Source organism: Hemiscyllium ocellatum, chromosome 1 (genome assembly GCF_020745735.1).
Source record: "Hemiscyllium ocellatum isolate sHemOce1 chromosome 1, sHemOce1.pat.X.cur, whole genome shotgun sequence".
In the NCBI taxonomy this organism is placed as follows: Eukaryota; Metazoa; Chordata; class Chondrichthyes; order Orectolobiformes; family Hemiscylliidae; genus Hemiscyllium; species Hemiscyllium ocellatum.
In genome coordinates, this window is record NC_083401.1 from 30,759,544 (window position 1) to 30,774,965 (window position 15,422).

Genomic DNA, 15,422 nt, shown 5'->3' on the forward strand with positions numbered 1-15,422 from the left:
AGCGTCGCTCCGAAAGCTAGTGTGCTTCCAATTAAATCTGTTGGACTATAACCTGGTGTTGTGTGATTTTTAACTTTGTACACCCGAGTCCAACACCGGCATCTCCAAATCATGACATTTAACAAAGATATTCATTTATAGTGTGAGAGGTAAAGGCTCACCAGGCTGGATATATTAAAAACACTTTGTTGATGTGTGAAAGAAGTCAGTGGGGCCAGCTGTATTATGACTTAAATGGCGGGAAATGACCCTCTCATTACTGTTACTAGTATAGGATTACTTCTGTCTTATCCCATCAGCAATGCTGAGGCAGCAACTAAAATCTTCTCTGATATCAAATTGTTGTAACTTTGGTGTTGTTTCCAATCTGAAACATAAATTGTGTGTTATTTTAATTTGTCTATTCATGTTCCTTATTCATTGATGTGGATGACTATATGTATTGTATAACAGAATTACAGGATGAAACCCTTTTTTAAAAGTAATTTACAAGGAAGCAACTGCCAATTGCTGATTCATTTAACAGATCCTTCCAAAACATTATTTTCATGTTATGACTTCAGTTTTATCAGCTTGTTGCCTAGCACTTTTTCATGATCTGTAGCTACAATAACTTTGAGCACTAGATATTAGAAATTTTGCTTTTCTTTAATATGATACGTGCATTTTAAAATTACAGTTAAGGATTTATTTTGAAATTGTGGGGATTGGTTTCAATCCCATGGAAACCAAAGCAAGAAGGTCATAGAGTCATATCTGTTTATGGCTATGTTTGTGGCTTTCCTTGTCTTTAACCATAAATGTACACACCTGGCTACAAATAATATCCTCTGTAACCATGATGTGACCCCCTCCCCTCCCCAACTTGTCCTTTCTGTGTCAACTTTCACATTGTTTGATGTAAACAACCCAACCTCTTGTTAATGCTTTGCCTGTATTGTCCAACTCTTAGTCACAGAATCTTTACAGTGCGTAAAGAGGCCATTCAGCCCATTGACTATACACTGACCCTCCATAGAGCAGCCTGTTCAGATTCCCAACCCTGTCCCTGTAACCCTGCATTTACTATGGCTAATCCACCTAGCTTGTGTATCCATGACACTATAGGACAATTTAGCATGGCCAATCCACCCAATCTGCACATCTTTGGATCCTAAGGCAACCCTCGCATGTTTCTGCTGCATAAAGCCAGCACTTCTACAACAATACTTTCCCTTTGCCTTCAACCATCACTTCTGGAGACTCCTGTTCTTTCAAGGTATGTCTGTAAGTTTCATATTGTTTGACTATTTCAATCCTTCTTTGTTGCTCAGTCAAATTTCTGTCAATCCCTACGCAATGGTATTACAGAGGTACTGTACAGTACACCAGTTGAAGCTGATTGCGTGTGTGAAATAATTCCTCCTAGTAAGGTCATCTCATTAGTTTATTGCTCATTGTTGGTTATGCATGCAAGGATGGTCATGAAGGAATTTTTTTGTTGAGCTGCTATAATTTCTCCATTTCCTAAAATTTTCCTTGATGACCATCTTTGCATGGATAAATGACAGCTTGTCCATGATTACCTTACTCCAAGGATTTATTTAAAACAAGCAATCAACTTCCACTGTTATGCTGTTCAGTCTAGCTTTCCACTGCTTCAATCTCCATTGCCTTTGTTGTTAGATTCCCCATGGTGGATGCTTCATTTCCTATAAATGGACATTGGAAAGACAAGCTGTTATTTTCAATTCATTCCTAAATTTTACACCTTACCATTGATTCCGTGCCTTGCTGTTCCATTCTCTCATGCTGAAACAATTGCAGCAAAACTTGTAGCCTGTGTGACCCTGAGCAAAACTTCAAACCCCACTGCGTAATCGGACCAGTCAAGCTGCGCGTTACCTCAGCCTCACCCCTAACATTAACTAAACTTTTTCCCAACCTTCAATGGCTCCATTGCTGACAAACCAATTTCCACCATTCATAATTTCTGCTTATTCAACAAGTATGCACCCTGTCTTCGCCTATTATCCCTGCTCCGCTGACCAGGTTTACATTGGTTCACTTTTCCCCAAGCTTTTCATCTAGCTACCTTTCTCCTTCTTTCTGTTTAACTCCCCAAATTCCATCTTTTTAATCGTGCCTTTCATAACTTTTCTAACTCAATGTCACTTGATGTTTTCACTCTTCAAGCTGCTACATAGATTTATATTTATTATTTGTGAATTTGAGCTGTTTTTATAACTAATTTAACAAGTAGCATTTGCTATTTCTGTGACTTACAAAAAATGATTAAATCAATTCAGTTGTTCTGTGTTTTTCTGTAGATACTGCAGCAAAAGAGGATGGTTGAAGTCCACACTCATAATGTCCATTCCGCAGACTAACACTTCAAAAGGGAAAGTAATGCTTAAAGAATACAGTGGTCGCAAGATTGAAGTTGAGCAAATTTTTAAATGGATAAATGCTCACGTGGCATCTCGGATCAAAACTATACGAAGTACTGACCAGCTAATGGAAGAATGGAATAAAAGTGACCGGTATCTTGTAAAGATGTACTTGTTTGCAAACCTGGACCAACCGCCTGCGTTCTACTCTGTTCTCAGTGTAAAATTTACAGGTCGTGTAGAATTCATTTTTGTTGATGTCCAAAACTGGAACAATGACAGTCGTGTGAAGGAAATTGGTGTACAACAATTCCCAGCATATGTAGTGAAAACTCCTGAAGGAATCTATAAATATGGTAACACTACAGGGGAGTTTATATCACATCATGCAATGGATGTATTTCTTAGATCATTGCAGCCTGAAGTAAATGATCTCTTTGTCTTAAGTTTAGTTTTGGTTAACTTAATGGCTTGGATGGATTTATTTATAACACAAGGTGCTACTATAAAGCGATTTGTAGTTCTTATAAGCACACTAGGAACTTATAACTCATTATTAATAATGTCTTGGCTACCTATAATTGGATTTCTTCAGTTGCCATATTTGGAAAGTTTTTATGAATATAGTTTAAAATTTTTGAGATATGCCAACACAACCACTTTGGCTTCTTGGGTGAGAGCTGACTGGACTTTCTACTCATCCCATCCAGCTCTATTTCTCAGCACATACCTGGGCCATGGTTTGCTAATAGATTACTTTGAGAAAAAACGGAGACGTAATAATAATGATGATGAAATAAATGTTAATAATCTTGAGTGGCTGTCAAGTCTGTGGGATTGGTATACAAGTTACCTGTTCCATCCAATTGCTTCATTTCAGCATTACCCTCACACTTTGGATTGGGAAGAAGATCCTGATTTGTTGCTGGAGAGACTTGCATTCCCAGATCTGTGGCTGCATCCATTGATACCAACAGATTACATAAAAAACTTACCAACATGGCGATTTAAATGTGTATCAGGACATTCTGAAGATGAAATAAGTGAAAGTTGCCATGAGACTGATAGTGATTCTGAAAATGAAAGCTGTGATGTAATGTGTAATAAATCAGGAATAAGTGATAATGAAGAGGCAGGTACACACTTAATGCCTGCTGAAGGAAAGGTGCTAACTAATGAAGAAACCAATGCAAGTGAGAGAAATTCTGGCAATATTCCTCAAAGCACACCAAGACTACATGGAATGACAAGCTTTACTGATGATGATGAGCCAGATTGGTCTACTTGGCCCAATAACATGCTGCATTGCTCAGAATGTGTGGTGTGCCTGGAAAATTTCAGAAACGGCTGCTTAATAATGGGGCTACCATGTGGTCATGTGTTCCACCAGCAGTGCATTGTTGTCTGGTTGGCAGGAGGGCGACACTGCTGTCCTGTGTGCAGATGGGCTTCATACAAAAAGAAGCACAATTTTGTCAGATAAAGCCAATTGTTCCATACTGCAATGTTTTCTGGTTTTCTGAAAAGTACTTTCCATCTATTTCAGGCTCTTCTTAAATATCTTAACACTTAATATGTATTGTGATGTTTGTTAATGTTTGTGCTTTTTTGTGGATTAAATTTAGTTTTATGTTGGGTTTTTTTGAGCTGATCCACAATATATACGCACCACATTTACTGACGAGTCTAATTAAAATTGCCTTGTTTATTTCTGGATGCTTTTTAACAGTAACACAGTAATTCTTGTTTATCCTGTTTCAATATGTTCATCTATTAAAAATTGACATCTACCAGAGAACAAAGAAAGAGACCTACCAATTTAATATATTTTATTAGGAAACAAAAACTAAATGAATTTACACCTGTGTACATCTGGGAACAGCTCATGTTTTGAAGTAAAAACCTGCTATTGTAAAAAGAGTCAATTAAAAAAAGTGTAATGTACACCTGTTCATTTTGGAGCATTCATTTTTAAAGATGGTCCATGGAAACTGACACCCTCCGGGACAGTAATGAACATGAAATAAAACTATGGGTATTTCATACAGAAGTTTAGAAATCTGATTCATAAGACACTTATGTGTTTATGATCCCAACACTATTGCATTGCCTATATATTTCATGTCTCTTAATTAGTGCTGAATTGCATGTATTCTTTGCTGATATGCATTGAAAAGTAGATGTCTTAAACTTCAACGGACAAAGATCTATAGTGAAGATGTTTCACTTCATTTAACTTAAATATAAGTTTTTAAGATCTGAGACTAAAGGTTATAGGAAAAAAATAGAAGATTTATAAAAGACTTCTAAAGAGTAGAAGACTTATGATCAATGTTTTATTCAGTATCAATAGTAACTCTCATAATTGGATCCTTTTTACCTTACAATCTTGAGCACAGTTTTAGTACATTATAATGATTACACATTACTGATTAACTCGCTAATGTGATGCGATCACATAGTCAATTATGGTGAGAATGCTAATTATCTTTTTTTCTATTTTGTGAAATTATATCCTGGTGTTCTGGCATTCACTGGAAAAATAATCAGCCAGTTGGGATATTGAAAAATTTTAATCAGGCTGCATGTAGAATTTTTTTAAAATTGTAGATTCATTGCAATTAATTTCTTCAATAAAGTTTATCTTTATAAAACATGATGCTAAATAATGAGCAAATTAATAATTGACATTATTGCAAGTTTACAGTTATTACTGTATTTAATAGCTTACCAGTTTTTAATTGCTTACCAACTCCAAATACTGAATCTTTCTACTTACCGTCTCTACTACCATCTTTCTGCTCGCTGTCTCTTTCCCACTCGCCACCCACACTGCCTGTCTGAGCCTCTCCCATGTTGATCATCCCATTCATTACTCCTCCTGCTTTGTCATTTTCCTCTGCTTCCACAGCACTTACCCTGATACATCAGAACATAAGAAATTAGATTTGGATATCATACTGAAGAATCCAGCAGATGTTTATTGTGGATAGGTACTATGTCCAAACATTATATTCCTCAGACACATTAGTTCTCAGCTAGTATTGAAGGTATTAGATTACAACAAAACAGAATTAAGCAGCATATTTTCAGTAGTATGTTGTAGTTCAAATGAACCCAGATAAGGTAAGGTAAATGATTTTAATACCATTATGCTATTATATTAAGCTTTCCTGAGCATTTCTCTTAAAGGTATACTGACTATGAAACATAACAGTTTCATGGTCAATATTTCCAAAGTTTAGTTTTTCCTTAATAAAAAAATGATTCCAAACATATAATCATTGTTGCACATAAGCACATTTTGTCAATTACATAATTGTACCAAACAGTTAAAACAGAGTTTACAAGATGAACCTTGCAAAGTTTGATGTAATGTTCTGGAGGTTTGACAAGTCATCCTGTTCTAGTGATCGTGTACCCATCTGGAGAGAATGTGTTGTTCTTTGTCAACTTGGTTGTTTTGCTGATACTGCCATTCAAATATTACGTTCTGCTAGACCTTTTCAGCATGGCCAGTGGGGTGACAACATGATACGACACTTCGTATACATGTCTTGAATGCTATGAACTGTGAGCCACTGTCAGATGCTACCTGTTCCAGGATAAAAAATAAACTGCAAAAAGTGCTCATCGTGCCAGTGATGATTGTGCTCATTCTATTGCAAAGACATCAAACAATGGGAAATTTAAAGAAGTAATCTGTCCTGTGAATGTAATCTTCTCGTTACACAGAATAGGTCCATTGCATCCGGGGTGAATGGAATATCATGTGAATGAAGATGCTTCCTCCAATGATGGAGTTGGTATGTTTGTCATGCCTCGTGTCCGTGTGTTGTTGAATACTCTGATTTCATACCTGGCCAGTTCACCAATTACACTGCTAGCCATCTTGTGCATTCAATACCCAAGGATGTGGTATTTTTATGTTAATACTTCATTTGTCTCGAAAATGGCTTGATGTAATACCAAGTTTGTGCTATACTCTTGCATTAGCTGGTCACTAGTGTAGTCTTAATACTTGGTAAAATAGGATAACAAAGAACATTCAAGATAGAAACAAGCCATTTAGCCCAAATTGTGTTTGTTGTTTACAGTGTCTGTTCCCATTCCAACATGCTCATCTCAGTTGTACAAGAACAAACCTGGCAAATCTGATGACTCTATGTACTTGAGAAAAGAAAACAGAGACAAACTGAATGGCTGAACTTTGTTCTAATGTGATATAATTGTTTTAAAAGGAATGGAATAAATAGAAGGTGAGCTATTTGATGTAAAATTGAGAGAACTGTCTCCTTGAACTTTTTAATCATATTTATATAATATGTTTGCATGAATATTTATTGCTCACAAGGCTTAACAGTCTAAATGTTCTGAATCTTTTATCAAGACTATATAATAGTACCCACAGGTGACAGCAGATTACCTGATGAAATTTTCACCTCTGCCACTAATATCAACAGTTTTGGACCTCAGTGAATTGAAGTACAATCCAAGTTCCACACTAATATTTTTCCAGTCTTTTTTTTCAAATGAAAGCTCAAATTGTTCACTGCAGGGATTTATAAAGCATGTTATTATTTATAATCCATTTCTTTTCCTATGATAAGAAGAAAGGGAACATGAGCGATGATAATAAAATGAAGGCCTACTAATGATAACCAGAAGCTTGAATGAAGTGATAGGTGACTTGTTTTGAAAAAGTTTACTTTAGTTTTATATGTAGGTTGATATTTAAGTCATTTTAAAATCCCACTTCAGAAAATTAGTTTAACATAGAAAATAGGAGCAGGAGTAGGAATTCAGCCCTTTTGAGCATTCAATGTGATTGTGATTGATCATCCAATTCAATAGCCTTCTTCTACTACCCCTTGTATCCTGTTACTAAGCCAGTCAATGATCCATTTTGCCAGGTTTCCCTTGTTTGTATGTGCTTTAACCTTCTCAACCAGTTGCCCATGTGGGATCTTGTCAAAAGCTTTGTTAAAAATCAATATAAACTACATCAACTGAACTTCCCTCATTCACATATTTAATCACATTTCAGAAAATTCAAACTAATATATTAGGCATGATTTCCCTCTGACAAAACCATGCTGACTGTCCCTAATTAACCCATGTCTTTCCAAGTGGATGTTAATTCTCTCCTTCAGAATTTCCTCCAATAGTTTCCTTACCACTGATGTGAGACTCACCAGTTTGTAATTCCTGGGTTCATCTCTACCACTTTCCTTGAAAAGTGTAGCCACATTAGTCATCCTCCAATCCTCTGGTACTTACCCTGTGGCTAGAGATGAATTAAAATTTTGTGTCAGACATTTGATAAGGTTCCCCATGGTAGGCTCATTCAGAAGGTCAGGAGGAATGGGATACAGGGAAATTTAGCTGTCTGGATACAGAATTGGCTGGTCAACACAAGACAGCGAGTGGTAGTAGAAGGAAAATATTCTGCCTGGAAGTCAGTGGTGAGTGGTGTTCCGCAGGGCTCTATCCTTGGGCCTCTAATGTTTGTAATTTTTATTAATGACTTGGATGAGGAGATTGAAGGATGGGTTAGCAAGTTTGCAGATGACACAAAAGTTGGAGGTGTCGTTGACCGTATAGAGGACTGTTGTAGGCTGCAGCGTGACATTGACAGGATGCAGAGATGGGCTGAGAGGTGGCAGATGGAGTTCAACCTGGATAAATGCGAAGTGATGCATTTTCAAAGGTCGAACTTGAAAGTTGAGCACAGGATTAAAGACAGGATTCTTGGCAGTGTGGAGGAACAGCGGGATCTTGGTGTGCAGGTACGTAGATCCCTTAAAATTGCCACCCCAGTGGCCAGGGTTGTTAAGAAAGCATATGGTGTTTTGGCTTTCATTAACAGGGAGATTGAGTTTAAGAGCCGTGAGATCTTGTTGCAGCTCTATAAAATTTTGGTTAGGCCGCATTTGGAATACTGTGTCCAGTTCTGGTTGCCCTATTATAGGAAAGATGTAGATGCTTTGGAGAGGGTTCAGAGGAGATTTATCAGGATGCTGCCTGGACTGGAGGGCTTATCTTATGAAGAGGGGTTGACTGAGCTCAGATTTTTTTCATTGGAAAAAAGGAAGAGAGGGGACCTAATTGAGATGTACAAGATAATGAGAGGCATAGATAGAGTTGATAGCCAGAAACTTTTTCCCAGGGCAGAAATTGATAATACGAGGGGTCATAGTTTTAAGCTGTTTGGCGGAAAGTATAGAGGGGATGTCAGAGGCGGGTTCTTTACACAGAGAGTTGTGAGAGCATGGAATGCATTGCCAGCAGCAGTTGTGGAAGCGATGTCACTGGGGATATTTAAGAGACTGCTGGACATACATATGGTCACAGAAATTTGAGGGTTCGTACATTAGGTTTACATTGCATGAGGATCAATGGTTGGCACAACATCGTGGGCTGAAGGGCCTATTGTGCTGTCCTGATAAAGGGCTTTTGCCCGAAACGTCGATTTTACTGCTCCTCTGATGCTGCCTGAACTGCTGTGCTCTTCCAGCACCACTAATCCAGAATCTGGTTTCCAGCATCTGCCGTCATTGTTTTTACCCTGGACTGTTCTATGTTCTATGTCTATGTGCAATTTCCTGTCTCATCTCCCATTGCAACCTGGGATGCAATTCATCTTGGCCAGGTGATTTATCTGTTTTTAAGCCTGACAAAGCTTCCAATACCTTGCCATTTGTTATGTCAAACTGTGTAAATTCCTGAGTCCCTTTTCCTGAATTCCATACCTACATTCTCCTTTTCCAAAGTGAACACCAAGGATAAGTATTCATTCAACACTTCCAGTATCCTGTGGCTTCTCTCACAGATTTATGCCTTTCCCCAATCCAAAACCATCTTTTGCAAGTCACCTATTTCCTTGTCCATACCATGTTGTGGTCACTATCATTAAAATGATTCCCCACTGCCACATCAAACACTTTGTCTGGCTTTTCTCCCCCTGTCCCCAGCAGTCAAGCCACTTGTGGTGCCAGATGCTTGGCTGGGGGCTCCTGCACTACATGCCAGTTCCTTTCGGACTGTCTGGACGTCATCCATTTCCATCTTTTTTCTACTCCCTTTAGCTGCAGTGTGACCACCTCTCTATATGTGCTGTCCATGTAACTCTCAACCTCATGGATGTCTCACATGCCACAGTGTCTCCAACCATTGCTCGAGTGTCGAGACCTTGGAGCTCCAGCTTCTGCAGCTGGTAGCATTTCCTGCACATGTGATCGTCTAGGACACTGGCAGTGTCCAGTACACTCCATCTCTGATAAATGACAAATTCCGCTTGGTTGGTCTCTCCTGACATGTCTTAAACTTACAATTAATGCCTTAGACTAGAATTATTAGATTCATTTTAGTTGGTTTTGGTTAATTAGGTGATTATGAGCTAAATTTCACACTGATAGTATCTCGCTAACAAAAATACCATATATTGTCTACACTTGTTCTCTGTAAGCTACATTCCCACTATTCTCAATCTTCAAGAGTTTGAACCTTATAAAGTTAATGAGGTACACTTAACTTTACTAACTGCATTAATCCTCACCAGATAATAGATTACCTACTCTATCACTAAGATTATCCAGGAGTTGCCCCTTATGAGAGGGAATCATGTTACTAACTGGACATGAAAAACATGTCTTAGCGTATCCAAACTGGACAAAACGTAACAAAGTGGAATATGAATAAAGATCAAGACAGAATTACTGGCGCGAACATCTGAAATATTGTGGATGCTGGACCACAAATGTTACCAGAATCATTAGTGCCTTAGTGGGGAGTGGGGTGGGGGGGTACAAACTGGAATGGATGGGTTATCTTGTGACAAAAGGTTGAACAGGTTGGGTTTATATCTACTGCAGTTTAGAAGTCTAAGAAGTGACTTGGTTGAAACGTTGGAACTCCCATCCTGAAAAGGTGGTGCAAGGAGAGACATTGAATATCCTTAAGCAGAGGTGTATAGATTCTTGGTATAAAAGAGGGTGAGTGGAAGATTATCAGAGCGAGGCAAGAATGTGGATTATGGTTATAATAGTCATGATCTTCTTGAATGGCAGAGCAAGCTCAAAGGGCTGAATGGTCTACTGCTGCTGCTTTGTATGTATCGTGATTCATTTTTGTGTTAAGTCTATAACAATTACAATGAGGAAGGCTGTAGTCAAAAATGAGCATTTGTTCACGTTAATGCATTTCAACCCAGGCTACAGCGACTGATGTACTAACCTCCTTCACTTTTCCATTTTAAATTTCCAACGTAATCTTCTTGGTTTAGGTCTCAATGTTATCCTACCATTTTATATAGGCATTACTTTTTTTTTGTTCTAGCCTATTGAGTAAATCTGGAACATTCTATTCTCCAATGTAGCAATTAACTGCCACACGCTTCAGTATATTTGAGTCATTTCTAGGTAGCTACCTGACTGGTTTTGTTTCTTTCCAAAACAAAGTTCATCATGCCAGTTCAACCCATTCTGGTACAATCAAACAATACTGTTTGGAATGAACTGCCAGAGGAAGTGGTAGATGCAGGTATGGTCACAACATTTAAGACATTTGGATAGGTACATGAATAGAGACATGGAGATGTACAGCATGGAAACAGACCTTTTGGTCCAACTCTTCCATGCCGACCAGATATCCCAAACCAATCTAGTCCCACCTGCCAGCACCTGGCCCATATCCCTCCAAACCCTTCCTGTTCATACAGGTAAAAGCAAGGACTGCAGATGCTGGAAACCAGATTCTATATTAGAGTGGTGCTGGAAAAGCATAGCAGTTCAGGCAGCATCTGAGGAGCAGGAAAATCGATGTTTTGGGCAAAAGCCCTTCATCAGGAATGTTCCTGTTCATATACCCATCCAGATGTTGCAATTGTACTAGCCTCCATCACTTTCTCTGGCAGCCCATTCCACACACGCATCAATCTCTGCATGAAAAGGTTGCCCCTTAGGTCTCTTTTATATCTTTCCCCTCTCATCCTAAACCTATGCCCTCTAGTTCTAGTCTTCCCCCCACCCCAGGCAAAAGACCTTGTCTATTTACCCTATCTATGCCCCTCATAATTTTATAAACCTCTTTAAAGGTCATCCCTCAGCCTCCAACACTCCAGGGAAAACAGCCCTAGCCTATTCAACCTCTCCCTTTAGCTACAGGAAGGAGAACGGAATTGCTTGCAATATTCCAAATATGGCCTAACCAATGTCCTGTACAGCCACAACATGATCTCCCAACTCCTGTACTCAATACTCTGACCAATAAAAGAAAGAATGCCAAACGACGCCTTCACTATCCTATCTACCAGCGACTCTACTTTCGAGGAACTATGAAACTGCACTCCAAGGTCTCTGTTTAGCGACACTCCCTAGGACCTTAGCATTAAATGTATAAATCCTGCTAAGATTTGCTTTCCCAAAATGCAGTAGCTTGCATTTATCTAACTTAAACTCCATCTGCTGCTCCTCAGCTCATTGGCTCATCTGATCAAGATCCTGTTGTTTTCCGTAGTAACCTTCTTCACTGTCCACTACACCTCCAATTTTGGTGTCATTTGCAAACTATACCTCTTATGCTCACATCCAAATCATTCATATTAATGATGAAAAGTAGTAGATGGAGCCAGCACCGATCCTTGTGGCATCCACTGGTCACAGGCCTCCAGTCTGAAAAGCAACCCTCCACCACCACCCTCTGTCTTCTACCTTTGAGCCCATTCTGTATCCAAATGGCTAGTTCTCCTTATATTCCATAAGGTCTAACCTTGCTAACCAGTCTCCCATGGGGAACCTTGTTGAACGCCTTACTGAAGTCCATATAGACATCTACTGGTCTGCTTTCATCAATCACCTTTGTTATTTCTTCAAAAAAAACTCAAGTTTGTGAGACATGATTTCTCATGCGCAAAGCCATGTTGACTATCCCTAATCAGTTCTTGCCTTTCCAAATACATGTACGTCATGTCCCTCAAGATTCCGTCCAACAACTTGTCCACCACCGACATCAGGCTTACTAGCCTATAGTTCTTTGGGAAATTGTCTATGGGAAAGGTTTAGAGATATATGGGCTAAAAAAATGTGTTGCTGGAAAAGCGCAGCAGGTCAGGCAGCATCAAAGGAGCAGGAGAATCAATGTTTCGGGCATAAGAAGGGCTTATGCCCGAAACGTCGATTCTCCTGCTCCTTTGATGCTGCCTGACCTGCTGCGCTTTTCCAGCACCACATTTTTCAGCTCTGATCTCCAGCATCTGCAGTCCTCACTTTCTCCGAGAGATACACACAAGCAAGTGGGACTAGTTTAGTCTGGGAAACTTGGTCGGCATGGACAAGTTGGACCAAAGGGTCTGTTTTCATGTTGTTTGACTCTCTACTCAGTTAATACTGATTCTTTCTGGCAGTAAACATCATGTCTAAGTGATTACAAACTTCAGGAAAATCCACGGTTTGTTCTGTTGACTTCACAGATGAATGCAAAATTTTCTGTGACCTTGTGCACCCTGTGTAAAGGAAAAAATGTCACCAGGATCCTATTATGCTATGAGATGTGAGAATTCATTTATACTCTTACTTTTTGTTCTGGTTACAATATGTTTTCCATATATTCCTAGTTCAGCCATTTAGTCTACAAAAGAAATTGAAATTAAAATAAAGGAAAGGTTGTGTATTTTATAAAGCAATCACTATTTTTTAAAAATGTTCATGGGCTGTGGGTGTTTATAGCTTGGCCAGCATTTATTGTCCTTACATGATTTCTTTGGAAAAGGTAAACTACTACAGGTCTTGGGTATAGGTAGTGGTGTTGGGAAGTTCCAAGAATTTGACCTAGCAACATTAAAGGAACTGCAATAATCATTCCAAGTCAGGGTGATATTTGGTTTTGAGGGGGAGCTTTCTGACATAAAATGAAGCTGTTAATGCCACTGCTAAAGTATTCTTGGCTTTTCCAGTAAAGTCGTTCTGTCACGAGGTAATAGGTCACTTGCTCCTAAGCTTTTGTTATTACCAAACCACAATGAAACAAGTGGATAGAGTCTATTGCAACAGTATTAGACTGGAACAGTTGGGCTTGGAGTGAAACATTTTTTGAGAAACTAAACTGAGTTTAATGAATATAGTCTGGCCCTTACGGAGACATGTTACAATGTGATCAAAGTTAAATACTCAGAGCTATGTGACCTTTTGAAAGGACAGGCAGGTTGGGGATGGGGAGGGAGCTTTGTTTGTATGAGATAGAATTAATACAAGAGTGATCTAATATGGATGATGCAGAATCCATATGAATGGCGGTGAGATAACAAGGGAAAGAAGAACTGGTGGTAGTCAATATGTTCCACAGGTCAGAGAATAAATTAGGAGATCGGAAAGATTTTTATTAAAAGCTATACATTAATTATGAGTTGATTAAGAATCTTAATTGTCTATTTCTGCATCTTATGGGTAATTTTAATTTTCTTGAAAATTTGGACAATCAAACTGGCAGAGGAGCCATGAAGAAACAGTATGTTGTGAACTCGACCAGGGATTCAGGTAACCTTTGGATCTAGTAATGTATAATGAGGCAGGTTCAGTAAATGATCTCTCAATGAAAGATCCCCTAGGGAACAATGACTGTAACATGGTAGAATTTAGTATTCAGTTTGAGAGAGGAACTTGGGTAGGAAACAACTTAAACTTAAAGGTGATTCATGAGAATCCGAAGAGACTTGGCTGAAACAGACTGAGAAAGGAATTTAGCAGAAACAATAGTTGATGAACTATGTCAGGCATTTTTAACAAAACTAGTTCATTTGTTACAGTGAAGATATATTCTAATGAGGAAGAAGGATTCTAGGAACAGAATACACTGACCATGGGTAACCAGGAAAGTTAAGGACAGTATCAGATTGAAAGGAAAAACACATAAAATGTGGTAATATTCTATGGACTGAGAAAGTTCTAAAAGCACAAAAGAAGACTAAAAGAATAATCAGAACATAAATTAGGGGCAAACTGGCAAGTTGCATGAAAACAGATACTAAGAACTTCTTTAAATATATAAAAGGGAAGGGGAGGGCAACAGTGAACATTGACCCTCAGTGAATGATGCTGGGGAAATGATGGGGTACCAAGAAATGGCAGAAGAGTTGAACATCAGTCTTTGTGGCAAAGGATAGTTACAGCATTCCAAAAATAATCAAGGTGCTAAACAGAGGGAGGAAATAACTCTAGAGGAAAAGTAGAAGAAAGTAATGAGGATAAAGGCTGATAAGTCTCCTTGACATGATGGGTTGCATCTTAGGGTTTTAAAGGAAGTAGTTGCAGATACAGTGGTTGAAATGGTAGTAATCTTGCAAGAATCCTAATTCTAGAAAGGTCCCAGACACTTGGCAAACTGCCAATGTAACAAAATAAAAACTGAAAGAACTGTGCATGCTGTAAGTCAGAAACAAAATCAGAAATTGGAAAAGCTCAGTAGCTCTGGCAGCATTTGTGGAGAGAAATTAAACATTTCGGGTACACTGAGCCTTCCACAGAACTGCAGTAGAGTTGAGGATTATCAGATTTGCCATGATTTCATTGAATGAAAGATTGGAATCAATAGTCCAAATGGCCAAATGATTAATGACCATAAGAACTATGGATCAGCAGCAGAATTGTACTTTTAACTCATGGTCTGGCATACTTCCCCATTCAACCATCAACATCAAGGCTGGGGATCAATCCTGGTATAAGAAGAGTGCAGGAGGAAATGCCAGACGCTTTAGCTAAAAATAAAATGTCAACCTGGTGAAAATACAAACAGGCCCACTTGTGTACCATAACCAGAGCTCTGCTGTTCTGCCACTCGATGTTGGAAAATTAAACAACTCACTCGAGGAGGCTGCACAAATATCCCCATCCTCAATAACGTGGGAGCCCCACATCAGTGCAAATGGTAAAGCAGTTACAACAATCTCAGTCAGATGTGGTAAGTGAATTATTCATCTTGACTTCAAGAGGTTTTCAGCAACATGCATGCTACATGTATGCATTCATTCCATGTGATACTAAGAAACACCTGGAGGCCCTG

At 38.7% G+C, this 15,422-nt stretch overlaps 1 protein-coding gene across 3 annotated transcripts in view; it reads left to right on the forward strand.

The window, feature by feature from the left end:
* Window positions 1–15,422, forward strand: part of LOC132826492 (charged multivesicular body protein 3) — a 181,076-nt gene that overhangs the window by 131,240 nt on the left and 34,414 nt on the right. For 2 of the 3 annotated variants that reach the window (XM_060842553.1, XM_060842490.1), the window contains one exon: window positions 2,310–4,565. The exons of the other annotated variant lie outside the window; for it this stretch is intronic. In XM_060842553.1, coding sequence (XP_060698536.1) covers window positions 2,310–3,852 — 1,543 coding nt within the window. In that variant the 3' untranslated portion in view covers window positions 3,853–4,565. Of the gene's footprint in view, window positions 1–2,309; window positions 4,566–15,422 lie in introns of those variants that run through there. 3 annotated transcript variants of the gene reach the window in all.